Here is a 25,377-nt window from a genome sequence, read left to right as displayed (position 1 = left end):
AGGCACATCGCTGCGTTCCAGAAGAACATGTACTAAAGGCACATCGCGGTGTTCCAGAAGAACATGTACTAAAGGCACATCGCGGCGTTCCAGAAGAACATGTACTAAAGGCACATCGCGGCGTTCCAGAAGAAAATGTACTTAAGGCACATCGCGGTGTTCCAGAAGAACATGTACTTAAGGCACATCGAGTGTTCCAGAAGAACATGTACTTAAGGCACATCCCGGTGTTCCAAAAGTACATGTACTGAAGGCACATCGCGGCGTTCCAGAAGAACATGTACTTAAGGCACATCGAGTGTTCCAGAAGAACATGTACTTAAGGCACATCGAGTGTTCCAGAAGAACATGTACTAAAGGCACATCGAGTGTTCCAGAAGAACATGTACTAAAGGCACATCGCGGTGTTCCAGAAGAACATGTACTTAAGGCACATCGCGGCGTTCCAGAAGAACATGTACTAAAGGCACATCGAGTGTTCCAGAAGAACATGTACTTAAGGCACATCGCGGTGTTCCAGAAGAACATGTACTTAAGGCACATCGCGGTGTTACAGAAGAACATGTACTTAAGGCACATCGCGGCGTTCCAGAAGAACATGTACTAAAGGCACATCGAGTGTTCCAGAAGAACATGTACTTAAGGCACATCGCGGCGTTCCAGAAGAACATGTACTAAAGGCACATCGCGGTGTTCCAGAAGAATATGTACTAAAGGCACATCGCGGTGTTCCAGAAGAACATGTACTTAAAGCACATCGCGGTGTTCCAGAAGAACATGTACTAAAGGCACATCGAGTGTTCCAGAAGAACATGTACTAAAGGCACATCGAGTGTTCCAGAAGAACATGTACTTAAGGCACATCGCGGTGTTCCAGAAGAACATGTACTAAAGGCACATCGAGTGTTCCAGAAGAACATGTACTGAAGGCACATCGCGGTGTTCCAGAAGAACATGTACTTAAGGCACATCGAGTGTTCCAGAAGAACATGTACTTAAGGCACATCGAGTGTTCCAGAAGAACATGTACTGAAGGCACATCGCAGGGTTCCAGAAGAACATGTACTTAAGGCACATCGCGGCGTTCCAGAAGAACATGTACTTAAGGCACATCGAGTGTTCCAGAAGAACATGTACTTAAGGCACATCGAGTGTTCCAGAAGAACGTGTACTGAAGGCACATCGCGGCGTTCCAGAAGAACATGTACATAGTCCCTCTCTACTTAATAATTACTCACTTTGACACATTTGTATCTTCTTAAATCTATCGTCATGCGGTTACGTATTATTTAAAATCCCATAGAAGATAACAATGTTGACATTAGTATTGGTGATCTTTTTTTGTACATCGGTATTAGTCTTAGTAACAGGATTTATTTAAAGTGTTATTGTATGCATGATAGTACCAGGGTTTGTTTTACCATGTCTCTCTGTGATAGAAAGGCCTCCGCCACTAACAGTATATGACAATTTTGGAAACAATTGCTATATGGTTCCTGAATTTTGGCATGTTGCATAAAATTCGCAGTGAAGACTTTGCATTCATGGCTACAACAATGTTGCAATTATTAAAAGCAACAATACCTTACGGCAACAATCAGCCAGTATGTCAATTAAACCTTGTAAAAAATGTGTAACAAACTCAGTCGTAACCATGAACGGTGTTTGGAGGTGGCAAGTGGGGCGACCGCCCCAGGCCCCGCTCTTGAGGAGACCCCACACTTCAGGCCTAAGGTCGTCCTTATGACCACGACGTCGACGTTCAGAGTACACGTGCAATTAAGCAAATTATTGCTCTTAATTCGTGTCCTCGTGTTATTTGAAAAATGACAATAATAACCAGTTTATTAGGCCAAAGGCATTGTCGTGTTATTATTTCGATTAAAAAACCCGTTGTCCGCAAATAGGAATTTGTTTATGAATAATGAAAAAACTAAATTTGTACGTCAAATCGCGAAAGTTGATCTAGTCTCGACATAATCAGTGTTTGCAGTAGCATACCAATCGAGATACCGATACTCTGACCCCGCGCGGTCATGGTCGGTCCTAGGCCCCGCGTACTCCTAACGCCGCCTCTGGTCGTAATAATGTTTATTCGATGAAATGTTTGGCTTTTTTCACTCCAGTTAATCAAAACGTAAATGGCCTAAGATAGGTACAATATAACATACAAATTAAAGAAAGAAAAAAAGAAAGCATTTTGGACTGTTTTATGTCAGCTCATTATGTTCCGGCAAATCTGTGTCTGTGTTGTCCACTAATGAGTACGGATTCCATTACATACTTACTTTGCAAGCCTAGATGAACAAATTACACTTTACTCTCTCTGTAAATAGTTCACCTACAATATCCCAGGTACAAGAAAAAAGGAGATATAGCATAGCCATTCGATGTGCAATCATTTATCATTTCTGTAAGTAAGAACCCCTGGACCGTGTTAGAATTAGATACAGTGACGCCTGTGAACTGCTGGTGGAGTTGGAGGGAAGAGGGATTTATTGTGAACTAGATAGGTATGTATACTTATATATGTATCTGGATTGTTTGAGAACAAATAGGAGATAGGAAATAAGATGCTACGGATCATTGATCACGCTATGAATTCTACTCAGTAATTCAGGGAAACAAAAATTACGCATGGAAGTATCTTACAAGTCTCTCTCTCTCTCTCTCTCAGGTCATATCTGGGATCATTCGCTGCATTAATAATGCATCAGGTACAAACAAATATAACGTGTAAGCCGACCAAGAGTTTTTGTATGCGAAACCAGAGTTCATGACCTTATTCAGTCGAACTGCATGGTTCGATACTAGTTGGCAGGTGATATTGAGTGAGGACAGCCTCACAGATGTATCTTGTTAACTTCACAGCTGGTCAGATGTATTCATCTTGTGTAAAGACGTACTTCGGTTAATAGATTCGTGTGACCTATATTTCTCGCGTCAGTAACCAGGGATGAAGATTATGTGTCTTGCAAGAACAGATGTGTGGAGGATGAAACGGGGTTGGGTTGGGAGAATAGCATCTTGAGATTGTGCACCCTCTGCTGAAATATTTGGAAAAAAATATAGTCATTCATTTTTTATTCAGTTCAAACCCCACCTAAGTATTCATCCACATGTAAGGTTTGACTTATTGTGGGAATAACTTATATTGCTTGTTGCTGATAGTGTGGAGAAGATATATTGATAGATAGAAGAAATATTGTTTTAACGGTTAAATGATGAAATATATAACACTTTAAAATCTTGTGAACCGAGATTTTACTATATCATCATTGACAATAATATTATTTAACTGCTTAGATTTCTCCTGATCCTTACAAGATTTTGACTTTATTTATCATAATTTAATTTTCATTTAATCGCTTTATGACACAAGTTTATAATACATTTCAATGTATCTATGAGACTAATGTAATATAAGATACATCAGTGTACATACTGTTATGTATATTTGATTTGTATTGTTGATGTTTTGTTCTACATGATTCTGTGGTATGTATGATTGTATTTTAGACTTGACCTAGTCCAAAATCAAGTTCATGTTGTTCCTGAGAGGAGCCACTGATGTTGCTTTCTTTTGTAAATAAATAATACATAGTTAATATTTTTATAAGAGTGTGGGTTAAATATTTGGATAATTGTCTTGGTCTGAGTTAAGGTCATTATATTTATAATGTTCTTTATTATAATTTTAGTAACAAACCTTATCTAACTATCGCTTTGATTGTTCTGGAAATTAACTTTTCATTACATCCTGGCTTTTCTTTTGTGTTTTATTTATATGTAAACATTAGAAATGATTAATTCCTGCAATAAGACCTGAAACAGAAATCAGTCATAATGTTGTGTTCAGTATTTCATTTGGGTGGAATTTATTTATTTAAATTATTTCTTCACTGGAAATACAAAGTGCTCTTAAATAATATTCTTGGACGGAAACATTAATTTGAACCACAGTAAGGCTGTATCATGAATGCCAAATACATGCTGGAGATGGTGAAGTAATATATCATGGTCTATTGTGTCAAATGCTACAGACAAATCAAGGAGGATGAGGACTGTAATCTTTCCGCTATCCAAAGCAGAGAGAATGTCATTAACTACTTTTAGAAGAGTAGTTTCAGTACTGTGGCAAGGGCGATATGCAGATTATACATGGCTAAAAAAGACTGTTTGAATTCAGATGAGATACCAGCTGGGATAGAACAACCTTTTCTAAGATTTTGTATATGAATGGGAGATTAGAAACTGGGCGGTAGTTCTTTAAGTCGTTATGGTCGATTGTTGGTTTCTTCAGCAGAGGCTTTATAATGGCAGTTTTGAAAAATGATGGAAATTCCCCTGATGAGAGAGAGGTATTAATAACATCAGTTAGTGAAGGCAATACTGGGTCTAAGCACTCAAGCAGCCGTGATGTTGGAATAGGAGTTGGATCAAGTTCACATGACTTTGGTTCACTCTTCATCACGATTGTACTTACTAAATCCATAGAGACATTCAAATTCTGCTAATGGTTGCCACTTAAATTCTGTATCCCAACTGTATGGTGACGACGAGTCAATTGAAATTGTCTTGTCAAGCTTATCTCTAATGGTTTGTACTTTGTCACAGAATAAATTTGAAAACAGGTCCGGAAGGTCGACTAAAGAGAAGGTAGTTGGAAGTGGTGTACATTTGTTCCTTGACATTAGTTTGTTAGTAATCTCGAAGAGCTCTTTGCAGCTGGAACTTTCCTTTATCTTAGTACTGTAGTGGGCTGATTTCTCTGCATGGACTATGTTTGTGTCGTTCTTCTTTGCGGCTTCATAGATTTGCTTATGAATAGTGAGTCTGGTGGAAAGCCAAAGTCTCTCAGCTTTACGGAGGTCTCTTTTCGCAATGCGAAGCTGGTCCTAACTGCTGTGCCATGGAGAACACTTTTGAATTGATACTCTGCACCTGGTGGCTAGGGCATGTTTGTCGAGCAATGAACACAGGCAGTTATCAAGTTGTTCTGCTGTAGGAGGTAGGCAAGTTGTTAGGTTTGCATGGATGTCATGCATTAGTTCGGTTCTATTTATCATACGGAGGTTTCTCTTAGTAGCAAATAAATGTGGAGAGTTAGGGACTGATACGTCAAGATGGCATATAATGCAGAGGTGATCTGATGCAAGTTCGTGGAATGCCAATAGGAAGGTAGAATATTATTATCAGGTCTATGAAGAATCCCGTCTAAAACGTGACCATGTTTATAGGTGGGTTGGTTAACTGACTGTTTGAGGTTGAAAACATTAATGGAATCTATGAGTTGTTATGTGTTTGGGTTTCCGGGACAGTCAAAGTGAAAGTTGAAATCTCCAAGAATAATCAGGGTGCCACCTATCGAATTTCCATACTGCAGGAGATTCGGAAACTGCTCCAAAAAGAGAGATTAAGTCAGCTTGTTTCTTCTACTAGGAGGAGGGCGGTATAGGCAGAAAAATGGATTGACGTTTGTTCTAGTGTAAGTGTGGTTTGGACTAGTTCAAAGGATGTGTGGTAGAAATTGAAAGGTGTGGTGTGGTTAAGACGTTTGATCATGGAGTTCTTTGTGATGACAGCAATTCCACCTCCGCGAGAGTGGCGGGGGAACGAATTGATGGAGTAACCGTTGGGTGTTAGATCCGCGCAATCGGGCTCATCGCCTGATGTTTTTAGCCATTTTTCTGTCAGACAAAAGACGTCGATATTCTGATTGTTGATAAAATTAAGTATTTCTATGCGCTTTTCCGGTGGTCCTACTGATTGGGCATTGAATAATGCAATACGCAGAGGTATCTCTTGGATAGTTTGCACAAAGGTTGATGATTTAATAGGGATTTTAATTAGGTCTTCTAAATTAACGGTCGAAGTTTTAAATTGTTGACCGGAAAGGGCATAAGGGAGATAACTGGAATTCTTCGTCCAGTTCTACGCCGGCCAGCTTTGAAACAACGTTTCTTTTTTCGCTTCTGTTTACATTTATGTAATGATGAATGTAGTCCCAGTTCGTTTAGTCTAGAGCACAATGTAGTGTGGAGAGCCGAGGAGTGGTCATTTAAAGCAATTAATGAGGATCCATCATAGCATAAAGTGGTTGACTGGGAGTTATCACGTGTTCAACAACAAAGGAAATTGTAGCAGTGGGGCAAGACAGCTGAGAAAAAGTCTAATTGTTCTCGTTTCCAAAACAAGGAGATGAAGAAACATATACGAACTGACCAGCCAATGCATGATGAACACAATAACGTAGACGAAAACAGGCAACAAGCACATATATCATGAAAAACGGCACACACAAAAAAACAGAACAGCTGCTTCAAGCCGGTTAAGCGATAGCGGACATCTTGTACACACACACGCACACACACACACATACATACATACATACATACATACATACATACATACATGTGACAAAAAATCAATCACTTTTCAGATTTATCGATGAATAAATAAGGTTACTATCTGTCTCCCTACTTTAAGCCAGTGAAAAGATGACTCTAAGATCTGGTACCAAGTCTAAGATGGCTATGGCTTTGGCGGTTGTTGCGGCAGAAGGGGCCAACTTCCTGTGGTTCATGTTTTCTCCCCTCAGTGCTGGACACCGAGATCTGATAGTTGGAGTGGCCGCTAGCGTGGGGCTTGTATTTATACTGAACTACCTCAGAAAGTGAGCTTTTATGTAATCTGCTCTGATATCCGATGTCTGTCTCCCTTTCGATCTATCTATTGGTCGGAGAGCGTTTTAAAAAAAAAAAATATTTTGCAATACTTCATGTATTTATTTGCTTAATGTTTGCTGGCGCAAAAGGGCGCACGCACAAATGGAGCAAGGGGCAATCTGATTCATATCAGATCTCCATTGACATTCGCGCAGGATAGTAGAGATCTGATTTTAATAAAATTGGGGCAGGGGGCAACCTCTAAACATGTTTTGGCCTACATCTGTCAAATTTAATAGCTGACCACTACATGTTTGCCCACACACACACGAAAAATGTATGCGGACTTCTTGCTGGTGCAGTTCGCATCTGCACAATGAATCAAAAGTAGACGGCATTTAAAATAAATAAATAAAGAAAGAAAACCTGGAATCACGATTAAAAATTCTGTCTTTGTTTCGCCACGCTGTTATAATCAATTTTAAAACACGATACGGAATCACGTGAATCCCAATCTACCCGATAAATCAAAGGATGATGTCTCTAATATCCAACGCAGATTTTGGAGTCAAACTCGTTATTCCTAAACAGAAATGCATTCCAGGTCACCGACTTAGTAAGATGCATGTACAACCGTACATTCTTCCATTTACCCACCTTTTCATCCACGCGGAAATTTCTCAGAAGACGACTCCATAACACAGCGTGTAACTAACTAATGAGAGAGGTTGATTACGATGTCACAATTAGCATGACTCCAGTATTTCAGAATTAATATTCATTATGCCCTTTTGCACAATATTGTACAAAGTGTTAAGATTGTGCGTTTTATATAATATTTTAAAATTAGTAATAATATTAACAAATTATTTTTGTAAGTATTTATATATGTGAACAGTTTTAAAACGCATCATTGATGGGATGGTAAATATTTAAATTGCACAATACTTCTGCATTGATATTTGTATTTTCTACAAAAAATAAACACGCTTATAACATTCAATTTCCATTGCTATCGGGTAGACAATTTTCATTATATATATTTTGTATATTGTATCAAGTATAAATGACAATCCAATTTTATGAGAGAAAAAAAAGCAAACAATCAGCCAAAAAGAAACAGCGGCATTGCATAGGTTTCCTTTGAGTAGAAGAAATATCCCCAAAGCAGTGTAGGCAAAAGTCTTTAAAACTGGTACTGACCAACCAAACCAGTTAATGAGAATGTGTTTCTGCCACGCACTAATAACAACAAAAGTGACCAAATATAATAAATTTATTAATAAAGTTCATATGTAATCTTAGAATTGAAACCCATGTGATAGATATTGTCCAGACGGTGACCATAATATATTTCTTCTAACAGTCGTTTCAGATCCGAATTAGCTATATCAGTTACCCTAAGTAAAAACAAAATGTCGTAAATTATGGAAGCTGTCATTAAAGTGTGTGGAGACATGAGATTAAAAAGATGGATCAATACAGTTATTTATGTAAAATCTGTGTTTGTTCAAGCGTGTAGATACTTGCAGAGGAGTTTGTCCAACATATTTCATTTCATAAGCTATCAAATAAATAACATTCGATGTTGCAAAGTTAGTATCGTAACGCGTTCTATAAGTTCCGTGATAGTATTGCTACTTAAATAAGCAGTTCCATTCGTGAAAGAACAATACGAACATCCGGGTCTGTTAGTTGATGAACCATGACTTTTGAACATTCGACAACCATAACTCATTCAGTATTGAAATATGATAAAACTGTGATGCCAACATGTCCTACTCTCCAGATATATAAATAATAGATATACTTATATTACAGCTTCGCCTCCTATTATTATTTATGCTGATGTATATATAATAAGCTCTTCTATTCAGATTTATCATCGTGTTCCGCATGGAATATGTATAAACATACAAGGCAACGTAGGTAATAGTTACATATCCCTTCTGTAATTATACTTTTTCAGTTTGTATCATACTCTTCTTTTTGCGATTATAAAACTTTCTCGTTTTTGCTACCAAATACAAGACTTTGTTGTCGTATATCAAATACAAGACTTTTTTGTACTATACCAAATACAAGATTTTCTTTCCTATACCAAATACACGATTTTTCTGTCCTATACCAAATACAAGACATTTCTGTCCTGTACCAAAAACAAGACTTTTCTGTACTATACCAAATACAAGACATTTCTGTACTACACCAAATACAATACTTTTTCTGTACGGTACCAAAAGTAGTGAAGTGGGCCACCATAGGGTCTGTGGGAATTAGCATTAAAAACACCCCTCGGCCACTATAGGGTCTATGTAAATTTAACATGGACAAAACCTCTGGGCCACTATAGGGTCTATGGGAATTAACATGGATAAAAATCTTGGGCTGGTCTAGGGTCTATGTAAATTTAACATTAATCACCCTGGGCCTGTATAGGGTCTATGTAAATTTAACATGGACAAAAATCTTGGGCTGGTATAGGGTCTATGTAAAATTGAAACAGGGAGGGGTCTCTATTTTAAAAAAAAAAATGGGGTAGGCAATTGAAAGTCTATCTCTTTTCGAGAGATGTGGGTGGCCCTGAAAAGGGTCTTTGGGTTTCTTCTTCTTCTTCTAACTCCTTAACTTCTTTATCCATCCCCTTATTTTTCCATCATTCCTTTCTTCTTCTTCTTTTCTGTTTCCGGTATCCAGTCCGGGTGACCCATGGCTCCGAACTTCTGTCGGATTTTCATCCAGTTAGCGTTTAGTTTCTCTAGTTCTTCCTTTTTCTTTCTATTTTCTTCTTCTTTTCTATCTTTTGCCCACCTGTCCTTTATTTTCTCCACTTCTTCGTCTATCACCTTTCTCATCTTTTCTTCCCCTTTTTTTAATTGTTCAACACTCCTTTTGACAAAGGGCCACTCTGACCTTTGTTCTATCTCTTCCAAGAACCTTCTTACTTCTTTTACCTTCTCCATGGCCTCTTTTATTGTCCCCACTCTGACATAAGGGGGATTTATCAGCCCTCTCAATCTCTTTACTTCTTCTTCAATTAATCCCTCTATCATCTCCTTGGCTAATTTTAGTTCGTTCACGTAGTGCAGACTTGTTCTTAACTTCCAATCTCTTTCAATCCTTTCAACTCCATATTCACCATCCACCATCCAAAAATGAACATGCCTTAAATCATTAAACAGTTGGGACACTTCCATCTTCCTTTTTTATTCCTTAGAATGGTGCGAACGACCAACTTTGTGGGTTCTTATAGTTAAAGTGCGGACGTGAAGGAAAACATCCCCCTAAAACAAAATTGATATTACCTAGATTATCACTTAAAACGCGCGGACGTGAAGGAAAACATCCCCTACTTTTCTCATTTCATATGATCTACTATCCACATATGCTAACCAGCAATAAACTAACCAAAAATATATTATCATCACAAACGTACTTGAGCGCTTACAAAACCCAAACTATACTATCCACACACACACACGCTAAGCAGCAAAATGAAACCCAATAATCTACTATTCACACAAACGTACTTTATCTCTTACAATCACAAACACATACAGTAACACAACAAAAGAGTCAGTCTTTATATTCACACTACTCTACATACACACATTGGCAAATCGATTACTATTTCTTTTCTAAAGGTTTGGGTAGCCCTGAAAAGGGCTGTTTGTTTTTGAACTCCAGTGACACCTGGTTAATGATGGCACCTTCCAGGCCTGGCACCACACACACATCTTCTTCCCCAGTCTCCTTTTACTTTTTTTCTTGAGAGCGCAGAGGGAGGATGATTGGCTTCAGCACCCCAATCTTCTGTCTCTGGTATCTTGTAAGCCATCGTCTCTCCTATTTTCTTTTCCTCCTCTTCCCTCTGTCTTCTCTCCTCCTCTTCTTTCTTTATCCTTGCCTCTTCTACTATGGCCTCTGCAGCCAGCTCATTCACTATACGCCTGACATATTCCAGGTGCATCTGGAGTTCCAGAAGCTTTACAATTCTTGTATTCATTGTCTTGCTGTTAACAGGTCGACGATGGGTAGTCCAACTGACGATTAGTTTTCAATTTATACTAAAAGCGCGGACTTGAAGGAAAACATCCCCTAAGACAAAAGTTATATTACCTAGATCATGACCAAACAACGCGCGGACCTAAAAGAAACACTCACTCACTTTTTTACTACCCATTAATATTTTAAAAATTTTCATTAAAAATAATATACTATCCACATACGCTGAGCAGCAATAAACAAACCCCAAATCTACTATTCCCACACGTCAAACATAAAAAACATGATCATTATCTACTATCCACACAAACGTACGTAAGTGCTTACAAACACAAACACATACAATCACACCAGAAAAGAGTCACTGTTTATACTCGCACTACTCTACATATAGACATTGGCAAATCGATTGTTATTTCTTTTCTAGAGATTTGGGTAGCCCTGAAAAGGGCTGTTTTTTGTGTGCGAAGTTGAAGCTAGGGTGATCTTTTAGTTTCTAAGAATGCGACGTCCTCTGACGATAGACTTTCTGATGATAGGTCTGCTTCTTCGGAAAGAGAAGAACTCTTTGGTGTCGATACGACAGTCGACAAAGCCTCTGTCAGGTTCAGGTTTCTGTTGCTGCTGTTGTTGCTCTATCTGCTGTTTCTGAAGTCTGTACTTCTCTGTCCATTCTTCTTTCTCCCTGTTCACTTCTTCTCTGAAGAGCTCTTCTATCAGGTCTTCAGTGACTTTTAAGATTCTCACATTCTCTATCTCTTCTGGCTTCGGTATCAGACTGTGTGTGCCCCTATGCAAATTCACGTAGGCTTCGTTTAGCTTAGCTAGTTTGGAGCACATCTTCGTAGGAGGATGAGTCGACAATGGATGGTTAGACTGATTTATTAATTATTTGAATTATAGTGGTGTTCGCAACATAATGTGCATGTACCACTGGTTTATGTGCACACGGTGCACTAATTAATTACTCCTTGAGGGGAGGAATGGTGCCACACCCCTCAGGCATTTATGTACTCACAGAGTACTAATTGATTGGGCCGTTAGTTCGTAGACGGTAGTTGCGTGCCCAACCGAACTAGATGTAAGGCCTAAGATATGAGTAGGAGTAGTACAAACCCACACTCATGAATTCAGTTTGCTATTGAATGCCCCAGGTGTCAACCCAAGCAGTATGTAACGTCAACTGCCATTGGCCAGCTTTTGACGTCACATTAGGACACCTGGGCATGTGGCAAGTGGAAATCGTTCCACATCTTGCCACTTTTGTACGAAATCCGAGCGTGGTAAAGGAGGTAAGGTGCTCAGCAAGCCAGCCCTGGATGTTGTGTACTTCCCGAAACGCCAGCCCGTACTTATTTCAAATCAAGTCCAGTTGTACTATTGGACATATCTAATACCAATAATGTGTAAGCCACCTGTGCAATTCAGTCAAATTCATTTAAGTTGTAGATTTTAGAATAAATATGAACGAACAAGTTGGAATTTCGTGTACAGAGTGTACATAAAAAATAAAAATTTATACCAATCGGTTGGAGTCTGTGCGACTTATATTAGTTTGAGTCACGCTAGGTTTTTTGAGTAGTAGATGAGTTTGACGGTGGTACCAATTCAGATCATATTAGGTTGTGGAAAAAGTTAACCAAAGAGGGAACCAAGCCAATCTGGTTCCCTATTACATTTAAAGGCAATTTTGTAGCCCTAAGAAGGGCTTTTGTTTATGCAAACGTCCCCCTCTGGTCCTCATATTTTCTGCATACTTCGCTGTTCTCTGCTCCTGTTTGGTTGTCTCAGGGAAGTAGAAGCCGTGTATGGTTGCGATGTGTCGAGCAGCTTTCGTTACGAGATCGAGGTTGTAGTAGTCGTAGGCATCTTGGTAGTACTGACTCAGAATACGTACACCGTAGTGCCATTGGATCGGTCGTGGTCTCTGGATTGCAAGGGAGCGCCAATTAAGATATTGAACAGCACTGATGAGATTTCCGGCTTTCTTTATGTCTGTTACTGCTGCGCTGAACCCCAATTCCTTGATTAAATTTTTCATACTAGTTGGTAGATCTTCTTGTTCGCTTTCATCGCTGCTTGTAGACAGCTCCAGATCCTCTTCCAGGTAGACTTTTTGGCAGGTGGAGGCTTCGTTTGGGGAGTTTTTGCTGGTGTTGCCTGTTCTTTTGCTGAGTTTTGCCTTTTCCTCAACTGGTTTTTGTTGTTGTTGTGGTTGTTTCTTTGACTGCACGGGTGTAGTCAGTAAAGCAGTTTTTCCCTCTATCCTGGCCTCTGGAATGGTAGTAGTGGTTGTAGTGGTAGAGGGTGTAGACTGCTGTTGAGTGATGGTCTGTGTAGCCGCTGGGCAGGGATCACGTGGTTGCAAGGGCAACTCTCGCACCACGTTTTTACTCTGTCTCCAGTTCCGACTTGAGGCCGTCTTGTAAATTTCTTTTTCTCTGTCATTTTCCCAGATTAGGAGTAGAGTTATTCGCTTAGACTGCGCTCTAATGCTCCATCCTGTGGCAACTGCAAGCCCTAACCCTTGAAGTGCACTCAGGACTTGTGCTGCGATTACATCCGTCGCTAGCTCCATTGTTCTTGATACGTGTTGCTGCTTCTACGTTCGCTGCAGACTATGGTTAGACTGGAGGCTACCACGGCTTTAAAGTTAAAGCGCGGACTTGAAGGAAAACATCCCTCCACGGTTTTCGAGCCGGAACGTTCAATGAGTGTCATGACAGGGATAGTAAGAAGTCAAAGAGCATGAATCAAGATTCCTATAGCCAAACAAACCACAAAGACATTTTTTCTTCAAAACAACATTTTTTTAATTCAAAATCACTTAACACTAACAAACAACTCTAACATTTTTTAACAATAATCCAACAATATAACATCAAACATTTTTTTTAAAAATACCAAACATTATTTTTCAACTAACACTCTACTTTAAACAGGGCTGACAACGTTGTGAATGAAATTGTGATTTCCACTGTTGGAAGTCATTAGGCCATTGATGGACACTACGTTTCCTAGCTTGAGACAAAAGATAAGCATAATGGTCACAAAACCATTTATCTACTTTCACATCGTTTCTAGAAGAAGAACGAGGATCAAAATGAGTCACTAAATGTTCTAAGGAATAACCCAGGCTGCGATGATGTAGAAAATACACACAATATTGTCCACACACCAAAGAATCTGTGCCTTGTAATTTCACATTATTGAATCGGGTGGTCTGAGCATTTCTTCTCATAAAGTCGACGATATCGTCTTCCAAAGGAGGCAATCCATACGAATCGAAATATTCCACACATCCTTCTTGAGGAAAGTAGACGGCTACCCAGTGGGTTCCTGGGAGATGACTGTCGTCCGTGTTGATCACATAAGCTTGATGGTCTTGAGGTTTGCGATGAGGGAGTTCATCTTTAGCATAGACGACAGGATTCCAAGAAGCCGTGTACGAGCTGTGGTTCAAAAGGTAATAAAGTTCCCAGGTATCCATTGATTTGTGTGTTTTTTTCTTCACAGGTAATGATAAGTGATCAATTCGATCCTGACTTTTTGCTTGAAAATGTCTGACAAGTAAAATGCGTTTAGATCCGACTTCTTACTCTGGAAAAGAGAGATTCGATGCGACGGCACTCCAGAGACGTTAATGGAGGAGAAGATTGTTTATCCAAGCCTTTATACCACTCGTTCAACACGAATTCTATTTCGATGTGACCCCGAGCTTTGTCCAGATATTCGTCCAACTATTCTTCTTGACTTAACATCAGGCATTTGTCGTGTTGAATTTGACTGGGATGATCGTTGTGACATCCATAGCACTCTTCCTTGATCAATTCTTTCATTATATCTGCCAGGAATGTAGCAAAACAGGAGACTAAATGGGCTTCTTGTTCTGGCCATCTTGACTTCATCATGATAACTTCTTCTTCCACAGTCTCCTCACATTCCATCGTCAAAGTTTCTCCACTAGGTAAAGAGGGATAACAGTCTTCCATGGCTTCTAATAATCTAGAATGACTTCTCTTAAACTGTTGATTTCTATGGTATTATCGAATTCGGCATACAGGATGACGTTCACCGTGTTATTTACGGGTAAAGGTTCTGCAAACTGAAGTTCCACACGAATCTGGCCGGATTTTATTGGGTGGAAATGTCCCTCGTCGCTGCCTTGGTCTGGAGTGAAATCGAAAGCCCACAAAGCATAGCCTCCTGCATAATCCTCGTACGAAATGCCGTGACTGGTGTTGGTTCCTAACTGTCCCGTGGCTTCGTACAGCGACAAGTACGATCTCAAATAATTCTTCTCGGGCTCAAATTTAGGTTCAAAGGGTCGGGTACACAAGGTCTTGCCGTCGCGACTGACTTCGATTTTGGACACTTTGTAATGATGAAAGTTGAAAGGGTTTTCAAGGTAGACTCCGTTGAAGACTGTATTCTTGACGATACCAACGATCAAACATTTGGGTAACTGTCCTTGGAACAGATGATCTTCGATCATGGATCGCTGTCTAGCAGGAATGGTGAAGGTTTTCACTTCCACGCGACGTATCGGATACTTGGCGGTCGTTCTGCTCAACGTCTGACTGACGTCGTTTCCCACTTTAGGTAACACTTCCACACGACTCACGTAGAGTCTGGCTTCTTCGATTTTGGTTTTGTAAGTGGCATCATCAGCAGCCATCAAATGGAAAGCAGCAGTGATACGATTCAGTCTCAAGCGGATATCCACCCCGTTCAGCAAATACTTTTCTTGTAACCACATGTCCAAATGCAAGTGATCCATCAGTTCTAAAGTACGACTTCCAGCAATTTTCTTTTGTCGTTCTACAAATCCCGATAAATTTTGAGCATCCCCAGCAAGTGTTAAACTGTTGAACTTGCCTATCGCGTCAGGTTTCCATACCACGCAAGCATCCAGATGAGTGTTCTTGGCTTCTTTTCCGTACGTCAAGAGATTTTCCAGGTAGGCTCGATAAGGGTAAGTATCCATGCTGCTGATGACCAGTTTGTTATTCAAGTACAAGTCCACTTCGCTGAACAAGGAATGCATGAAATTATTGACGGGAGCTACTGCTTCATCAGCGTCAATGTTAGCGTTGGGGGTTCGATTACTTTCACTTTGAAGTACAGGTAACTGCTATTCAGATCGATGTAATCTTCGGGCTGTCCTTTGATTTCAAACTCGATGGGAGCGGAATCCGTCAAAGAGGAGACGTGATGAAATTCCACCCACTGGGATTCTTGCATCGTCATCATGGTGGGGGGCATGGCAAACAGATCCAGTTCCGACTTGGAACAGGCGCAAGACTCACTGTGCATCATTTTTTCTGTTTCTCAATAATCAAAAACGTCTAAGTCTCGAACGGTTCTTCTTTTCTTTGTCTTTCTAGCTTTAGACGTGTGAAGTCTGGTGAAAGGGTGTTTTCTTCGTCGTCTCTTTCTGCCTTGTCCTTGCTGAATGCTTGACTCGGTAGCGTGCAGGGCATTTATAGGTGTTTCTCGTCGGCCTAAAATATCTTTACCCGTTTGCAACAAGACATTTTTACCTGCCCTCAAGAAGGCTTCTTTCGGGTTTTGTTTGTCGATGATGACATTTTGGAGAAATTCTTTGCCTTGCGTCATTGCCGCATCTTTCAAGGCGTGCAATCCGCTAGTCACCATCGGTTTCAACATCGGGGCCACCGAACGAAAGGCCGATTTTTACATGTTTCCTAAACCGTGTCCTCGCTGTCGAGCAACCCCTCGGTACACTGGATACATGACTTACGAGTCGTGAGAGAACCGTTTTCGAAAATGGAGTTTCACCGTGACTTTTCCTTTGGTGAATGGAATATTTTGTCCCAGATCTCCTTTTATAGCAATATTGACCGTGTCCAAATACGACTTGCTGACAGGCAAATAGTGAGGATGTACAAATTCGCGGTGGACATGATAAGTGTTTCCACCTTCCTCGTCAGCGGCCATGGCAGAATCCACTTTGAAAGGAATGACACGCAGTAACGGCACGGAGGTGTGTCCCACCACGTTGTACTCCACCACATCGGAGTACACAAACATCAAATTCAGTCCTTGGTTCAGTTCTACCGGGGTACGAAAATACTTGGCAAAAGTATCGTTGTCAGAAATGACTAGTAATTCGCCTTTTTCTTGTTCTACTTTCTTCCTCATCTCCATGTCCCCGCCCAACATGGAAAACAATTCAGGACAAAATAAGAAAGACTTGATTTTACTCCCCTCAGGAAATTTCATCAGGAAGCGACGAGCTGTTTTGTGGTACTCCAGGGTGACACTTTTATTGACACTCTCCAAAGCTTTCAGAAACACGACATTAAACCTGGAGGCTATGGTGCTGACCAGATGTTGACCACTAAAATAATAGCCTGCGGGAACGAACAAGCGATAGTCGGTCCACTTTGGATTTTTTGTGTTAGGGTTTTTTATGCCATATTTTCTATGGGTATCCAAGTACTGTTGCATTTGCTCGTCATGAACTTCCACCGTAAAAGAATTTTGATTGGGAAGGGCATTGAAGACTTGGGTCGGGTGAATGTTTTCTACTAAAGCCGCTTCCCAATGGGCTTCATGATCTAATGGGATGGCCTGGGGTAATTTGGCCGTGTAAACAGCACAACGTGTTGTTGGGAAACACCTCCATGGAACTGTCACTGGGTAAGGTTAAGTAAAATTGGTTTTGGTGACTCATAATTCCAGAGTTTTGTGGCTGTCCGAGGGGTTACTGGACGTTAGAGGCGTGTCTCCGCTCAAAATGGGATTGTTGTTGTTGTTGGAGTGGTGACTGGCACTGGCACTGGACACAAGGTTCCCGTGGTTCCCGTTCGAGGAGAATTTCAGGGAGGGATTAGGAAGCAGGTAACCGATGCAACTGCTCAATAAAATGGTCCACAATTGTTTGTCTCCTTGTTGCAAACTCAAATTGGCAGTGGCTGCCCCGATGACACAATACACCACGAAGATTTGGCAGAAAAAGACGATTTGCGTTTTAGGCACACGTTCTCCACACCACACCCACAAAGGCTGTTTTTTGTAAATCTTGCAGAGAAGAACTAGGTGAAGGAGTGGTCGACGTAGCTGCGTCTGTGTGAAAGGGCATGATGGTCACTTCTTTTTGTAGTCGATGACTTGCGAAACGTCGATCCAAGAATCAAAACTGGGTGGATATCCTTTCCAACGTACTTTGACTTCTTTGACACGTCGTTTGCCTACTTTACGGGTTCTGCGTTCGAGAATGCTTTCGACGTCGTACACGTCGTCTTCTTTTTTGGTGACACGTTGTAACTCGGGCAAATAAAACGTTCCTTTGAGCACTTCTCCGTTCATGTCTTCCAATTTATAGACAGCAGGATGACGGCCATGCACTCGTTCAGTGACACGAAACAATTCGGTCGTCCATTTAGGTAAGTAACCTTTGTCGAAAGTGCGTTTGGTGTTGCCAATGCGCACCCAATCTCTTACGGTCAACATTCCACTTTTCTTGGGGACAGCCCTCGTCGGGGACGTACCAAACAGGCGCTCAAACACCAACACTTCGTTGTCGGGAGTCACTTCTTGCGGGGCACGTCCGATGCTTCGATGGTAAAATTGGTTGTACGCTTGCACCAGGTGCGGTAAGATGTCGATGTACTTCAGAGTGTGGTGATGCGTAAAATATTTCCACATGCGTTCTTTCAAAGTGCGTTGAAAACGTTCCACGATGCTGGCTTTTGTTTCGGGATTCTCGGTTGTAAAAAAATGAATGTCACGTTTCTTTAATTCTTTTTGGAAAGCTTGGTTCAGAAATTCGGTGCCTTTGTCCGTTTGCCATCGAAGAGGGTGACGACCACTTTGTTTCAACACTCGTTGCAGGGCTCGCACTAACTCACTGCTCGATTTGGAAGTCAACGGTACGACCCAGGCAAATTTGGAAAAGACGTCGATGACACAAAAGAAATATTTGTAGCCGCTTATTGTAGCTGGCCAAATGAGAGACATCGGCTAAATCGGCTTGCCATTGATGATTGATGCCTTCCACTCGGGTGCGACTTCTGGCAAACTTGCGTCGAATGGGTTTGTGTAAAGTGTAGGTAGCTTGTTCTTGTAACCATCGTTGCACTTGAGGTAAACGGAGACTTTTCAGTCGAGTTTTGGCAGCACGATACAATTTTTGAACTCCTGCGTAACCCTTTCACAATGGGAGGGATCGTAGTAAATGCTGCCTAACACTTTTTCCATTTTTTGTGTTTGTTTGTTAATAAGACACCCACTCTTGGAGGATGCTACTCTTTTTCTTTTGGGGTATTTTCTTGGATTGCAATGCTTTGCTTGTGCGACCTGCGATAGATGTCGAGGAGGAGGATGTCTGAACAGGGGATATCGGTTCTTGTTTCACTTCTGTCTTCACCTTTTTTTCTCTTGTGATGAAGAAGGGGTGGTCATCATCCTTTTAATCCATCCCATTCTGGAGGTAGGTGGTGTTGTTAACTTGCATACTTTTTCTGGAGGAGTTTGAAACCCTTCTTCTTCTTCTCCTTTTTCTGTCTTGGTCACTGGTAGTGGTGGTGGTGGTAGTGATGATGGTGCTGGACTTTTCATCAAGGTCTTAAAATCTTTCAGTGTGGGTAGAGCTGTTTCGTCTAAAGCTTTCTGGTGAAAGAGTTGCAGTCGTTACAAGAGTTGACCGTACTTTTGCGATTTTTCTGTTTCGGACAAATCTTGGCGATCCATCAAAGACTGCAATTCGTGTTGTAACTGGGACATCTCGCTCAAATTGGGATTGGGAGGTAAATGTGGGGTGTGTTGTTCTTGCCAACGATGGTATTCCATCCATCGTTTGTAAGGCACTAAAGCTAGTTTTCATCCTTCCATGGGATGTCACGGGTCGATTCTGAGATCTTGGGACTTCAGAGGGCCTTTTCATCTTGCTCCCACCAGTCCTCCCAACATGGTTCCCAAGACTCCTTTCAGCAATGTGCCTAACAAGAGGTGTAAAATTCCTCCACGTTGGACCAACATCTTCTTCTTTTGACGAATCGGAATTTTCTTTTGAACCATTTGGCGAAGAACGTGACGATGTTTGCCTACGCATTGCTTCTGGTGTTTGGACAAAGGGATCGTGCCTTTCAAGACGTTCAAGCAACATTCGCACACGGTATCGATAACCCCTTTGGAGGCCGTTTGAATGAGTTTTTTCGTAGGGGTGGAGAAGCTTTGGACAGGACAGATAACATGTCCCCATGTTTGACTAAACGAGGAGGCAGTCCTTTCCTTTTCTTTCATTGGATTTTAGAAGAGGGATGTTTTTTGGAGGGTGATATCTTTGAGTCTTCAGCACCAAAAATCACTGATACCCCTACTTGGTCACAGGCCTTTTTTATACTGGAACGCGTCGCCACTGATTGTCTTTACGTCGTATCAACTTCAGGACAGGCACGACACGTCGTGCAGGGGTACGCAACGGACAAAATCGAGCCAGTTCTTGCTTGGACAAATCCAGTAAACTTTGTAACATGCCCGATCTCTCTTGGACTTTGATTTTGGGAGAAGGTACTTTGTGAGCAGCGGCCACTGCCACTAAATTGGAGGGCCCTGCCACTGGGGAAGTTCTTCTTGGGGTCATCAACGGAGAAGTTCTTGGTGTGATCAACGTCTCCAAGTACTCTTCAGTTCTTGGTGTCATCAACGGAGAAGTGAATGAACCGGAGGCTACCGGAGACGCGGTTACCGCCGTTGCAGGTCGTGGTTTGCGAGTGTAAGGTTGCGTCCTGGCCGAAGTGCCTTTCTTGCGACTAGTTTTCTGTGGACTTTTCTTTTTCTGGGGACTTTTTCTCTGCTTCTTTTACTGGGTGCTTTTCTTCTTCTTTTTCCGGGGTGGTGTCTGGTAAGAGGAGGGTCCCGCCACTGGAGAAGTTCTTGGAGACACAGATCTCCTTGGGGACCTGGTCTTCTTCTTCTTCTTGGAGCTTCGTTTGACTTTTTTCTTGGGGAGAACTTTGGGGGCATTAGGATCCCATCTTAAGAGAGAGCGAATGATGACCCCTCCTAGAGTACCGCTCCCTCCAGGTTTCAAAATGATTTGTTTTTTGGTTTGTGTGTCGATGCGGGGATCGGCCAGTTGGGTCAAAGCGACTTTGTTTCGATCAAAAAAGCGTTTGGTTTGATGAGGAATCTGAATGATCCCTTGCAGTAATTGACGTGCTGTCACCGTGAACCATCGTAAGACTTCTTTGAGACTAGCTTCTAAGACACGAGCTCGTATTTGTGGATTTTTTTCTCGACTGATGCCATACAAGGCACGAAGTAATTTGACGGGAAGATGCGACTGAAGGGACGTCATGTTCAAACTGTGTGAGACACACGAAAAGTGTCTGAGGTTTTTATAGATTTTTTTGTTGAGTGAAGTTAAGTCGAGGACGGAGACGTGTACAGGACAGGCCCTCGTCTTGGCACCAGTGGTGAAACAAGTGGGTACGAAATCGCAAATCCTCGGGGGTCGTAGGTTTCAAATCGACGAGTAAATAGGCGTGTGGAGTTTGAGTGGCATCGTCGTACGCCTGAGTCAGCCAAGGCGTTCCTAACTGTTTGGCGAAGACTTGCACTTGCGATTTATCTCGAGGGCTTTTAAACAAGACCACGTAATGCGCATTGAGACTGATGGTGCGATGGGCTTTACTTTGTTGAAACAAATTGTGAGTGATGTAAACGACACTGGCATTACGGTGATGCCCTTTGCGCGTGAACCACAGTTTAATTTCTTCTTCGTCTTCTCCTAACATGTCGTCGAAAATGACCAAATGGGTTTGACGGCAGTCAGAGACGATGCCGTCGTCTTCTTTAGGAATGCCTTCCACAAACACGATGGAATCGTCTTGACTTTCTCGCAATAGGCTGTACGCTGATTGCCAGTCTTTGTAACACCACACGATGCGTTGAGGTGGTCGATCGATCAAATGATGTTTATGTTCGATCAAACGTTTGACGAATTCGGTTTTGCCTGAACCGCTAGGTCCAGCAATGAGCATGTTAAAGGGATGGCGAAGATACAAAGCCTCCCAACTGGCACGATCTAAGTGTTCGTCGGTGACTTTGACAGTGGAGGAAGAGGGAGCAGAGACAGCAGAAGTAGCCATAGTGTTAGGAATGTCACTTGTGACACAAAAACAAACAAGACAAGAGTTTATATACTTTTTCTCAGAACACGTTTATTGAATGTTTTAAACATGAGCACGAAAGACAAAAATACATAAAAGCCAAAGGCTTAAGTACAAGGATAAAAGACACATCAAAATCATCAACGTGGAATAGAAACAAGTGTCTGTACAACAGGTTTTGGGTAATGTTCTGACCAGTTCTATAGGGGGTAAGGTCACACAAGTTTCCTCCCGAAAGGGTCTTTCAGGCAGGTCCACGACATTCCTATCCTGGGTGACGGATTCTTCTTCTTCTGGCACTGTCACTAACACAGGTTGAAAAGTAACCTTTTTCTTTGAACAACTCTCGTGCATACTGGGCCACTTCTTGGGTCCAAGCCTCAAAACCCCCCTTTTTCCAGTCACGAACATCTGTCCAATGGGGGTGTAAGTCACAAGCTACACACACATCGTCATACAAGTCTTCGGTAGCTAAAAGTTGACGAATCTTTTATTCCTGTTGAGGTCGAGAAGTATCCAAATGAAAACGCAAGGCTTTAAGCAAAAGGAGTCTTTCGTGACCATTTAAGGCCATTGGGGTGGAAAGTACTGATCGTAAAGAGTCCACAAGGAATCGGCTGGTAAACCAAATCCCAGAAAACAAGTCACTAAGACACACTATGCGTCGTCCCAAATTGAATGGATACAGGTCTTGTAATAATTGATGGTAATGATCCACGGTTTGAATATGGTCATTGAGTTCCTTCCACGGAATCTGTTCAATCACTTGTGACATAAGCCGTGGCATGGATTCCTGATTTTATAGTCTCTTTATTTCGGAAGCAATAAAGGTACTTTCAAACTAGACATATTCGTTCTCCAGTTGGGAATCTAAATCTTGCATACTGTAACCTACATTTCAGAGTTTGTCTAGATGTTTCGTCTTCCGCTAAGCAGATTCCACGTAAAATATGTTGGTAATCCTTTAACTCGTCTTCCTCAATACGTTGCTCTAGGTGAATGTCGAAGTAACCAAAATTACGAACATTTAGTTCATTCACTAACTGAAAGTGATGAACAAGGTCTGACCACTGAAACAATTTCTGACGAATCAGTCCTCTTATACCATTCAGGTACCAGTGGTTAAAGATCTGGTGACGTAACGGATGCAATTGTTCTTTACGTTTGACTTGTATTTTGACCAGCTCTCGGTAAATGCGTTCTCTCATCTCCACATGCAAAGCACGAATGTTCTTTTGTAAAGTATCCATGAATAGGTCATACTAAATCCTCTTTCTGACACAAGAAATGTACCGTTTGCACAGATATGGTTTTACTTCAGTGTCGAATTTAAATCGTTTAGTCACTAATTTACACATTACAATTCGTTCAGAAGTTTCCTCTTTCACTAAGTTGACATTGTGTAAAAGATGTTGGTAATTCGTTAACTCTTCCTCTGGAATTCGATGCAGTAAGTTTACAATGTAGTAAATATAATCATCCATAGCAAACCAATCCTTTTTAAAACTAGGGGGTCGTTGATCAATGTCTGTCCAATGGAACACTTTCAACTGAATCAGTCCTTGTATAGCATTCAGGTACCAGTGGTTCAAACACCGGTGACGTAACGGATGCAATTGTTCTTTACGTTTGACTTGTATTTTGACCAGCTCTCGGTAAATGCGTTCTCTCAACTCCACAGGCAAAGTACGAATGTTCTCTAGCAAAGCATCCATGAATAGGTCAGTCCGTACAATTCACAATCTTCTCCTAGACCAAAAGTAATCCACATAGTGAGTAATTTCTGACCACAGCCACTCAGGGTAACGTCCAAGAATCTCATTGAACTCTTTTAATGTAAACGGTCTAGAGTAATATAATAGGACGAATGCACACTTGACCCAGAGAAATCTAACACACTGGTTGACTTTTTTCACTTTCCTCTTGTAAATTTCTCGGCACAAAAGTTCTACAGTGACCCATTGAGATTTCACTCTGGCAAACCCCTGCCAAACTTCCTTGTAAATCTTCTCTTGCAGTTCTTTAGGTAATGATTCAATATCGTTTTTGAAATGAAGTTTAAATACTGGTCTAGGTGATGTCCAACATTTGACTCCTAACCAATCTCGTTTCTTCTTCGTCGTCAACGACATGGTAACTTACTTCAATGTCTCGGTCCCACTAAGGGTAAGTAATGACAATTCGGTGACCATCGAGCATGTTCTAGGTAGGCCGAATCTTGTGGTTCCCAGTGGTGAAGTGACACACCGCAACTGAAGCACTTGACTTTATCCCCTTCGCCCAAGTAGAAAAATCCGGCTCTGGCTAATTCTTCGGGGGTCGGTCCTCGCAGATACTTAGGCCATTTTCCTTTGAACGATTGAAGACGATTTTCAAAGTCGCAGTATTCCGACAAACGCACAGGGAACGAATATTCGTCTTTCACAGGTTCGTTTCGATGAGGGTTGGGTGACATGGACTGGAGTTTGCTCAGGACTGGATGACATCCGTAGGGAGGTAGACGTGAAGGTGGACATTCACCTTTAAAACGAAACCCAGTAAAGTGTCCAAGAGGACGAGCGGCATCGCTTTCGCATCCCTCAGGTTTGACACGCACAGCATCACTTTCTATGATAGGAGCAGTGAAAACAAAGTTCCCATGATGCTTTACGGCATCGCTAAGGTCACAGCGTACAGCATCGTTCCTATCGCAAGGCTCACAATCGCATTCAACTTCAGAGGCCCCAAACTTGAATTGTACCTGTTTGAACTTGTTTTGTGTTTCTCTGAAAGTATTCATCTTGTTCGCTTGGTCTTGGTAGTCACAATGAACTATCGATCTTGACCATAGTCCCTTTTTATATACAGACCAATACCGACGTGTCCATACGGTAAGGTGAAATGATTGGGAAGTCGCACTCGCTTCTGGTACACGATTTGATAAACTTTTTCCAATGGTCGACTGACGATGTGGTGAGTGGGTAAACGTACAATCTTGTTGGGCTGATAGGTGGTCACTTTAAAGTGTTCATCTTCTCTAGACTGCAAGGCTTCTTTCAATACCCCAAAGTTCACCACTCGACTGGTACGATAATTCAGAGTCAATTCTTTCACTTTACACGTCGTGTGCACTTCTCCTTGTTTGTCCCGATATTCGTAGCCGTAATTTTTAGGACCACCACTGCCGAAACTTAGAATCTTGTCGTCGGGGTGTTCGTCTGTCCAGGCTCCTAAACGGTCTCCTTCGATGTCAGGGTGCTGTTGACTCGGGTGATGGATGTAAATGCAACTGTCCGTGTCAAAGTACAGGACCCGTTCCCCTAACAGTTCTAAAGCTTCGTACAGTTTTAAGCGAACATGAGCTGTCACGTAATCCGCAATGATGACATTTCCAAATGGATCGTCTTGTACAAAGTCCAGATCTTCTTCGTAATTGACCAAGATCAAATTCTCGCGAACGACGTCCACGTGTTTCATGAATTTGGTTCTGTCGTGAATCATCTGGAAATAGCGGGAAGGTTGGGTCAAATATTCCGTCTTGGGTAAACACGGTCGTTGTGCCATTTTTCCCCACAAGCAATTTA

The 25,377-nt window shown here is 41.5% G+C and overlaps 1 protein-coding gene across 1 annotated transcript in view; it reads left to right on the top strand.

Annotated features, from left to right (window-relative positions):
- The first annotated feature begins 2,265 nt into the window (after positions 1–2,265).
- Positions 2,266–25,377, top strand: part of LOC149806433 (uncharacterized) — a 32,839-nt gene continuing 9,727 nt past the window's right edge. The window contains exons 1-2 of the mRNA XM_089953212.1: positions 2,266–2,513; positions 6,490–6,676. Coding sequence (XP_089809338.1) covers positions 6,501–6,676 — 176 coding nt within the window. The 5' untranslated portion in view covers positions 2,266–2,513; positions 6,490–6,500. The remainder of the gene's footprint in view (positions 2,514–6,489; positions 6,677–25,377) is intronic.

This window comes from Sinohyriopsis cumingii, chromosome 1 (genome assembly GCF_028554795.1).
Source record: "Sinohyriopsis cumingii isolate HCF-2022 chromosome 1, ASM2855479v2, whole genome shotgun sequence".
Lineage (NCBI taxonomy): Eukaryota > Metazoa > Mollusca > Bivalvia > Unionida > Unionidae > Sinohyriopsis > Sinohyriopsis cumingii.
This window is presented reverse-complemented; position numbering and strand designations above follow the sequence as displayed.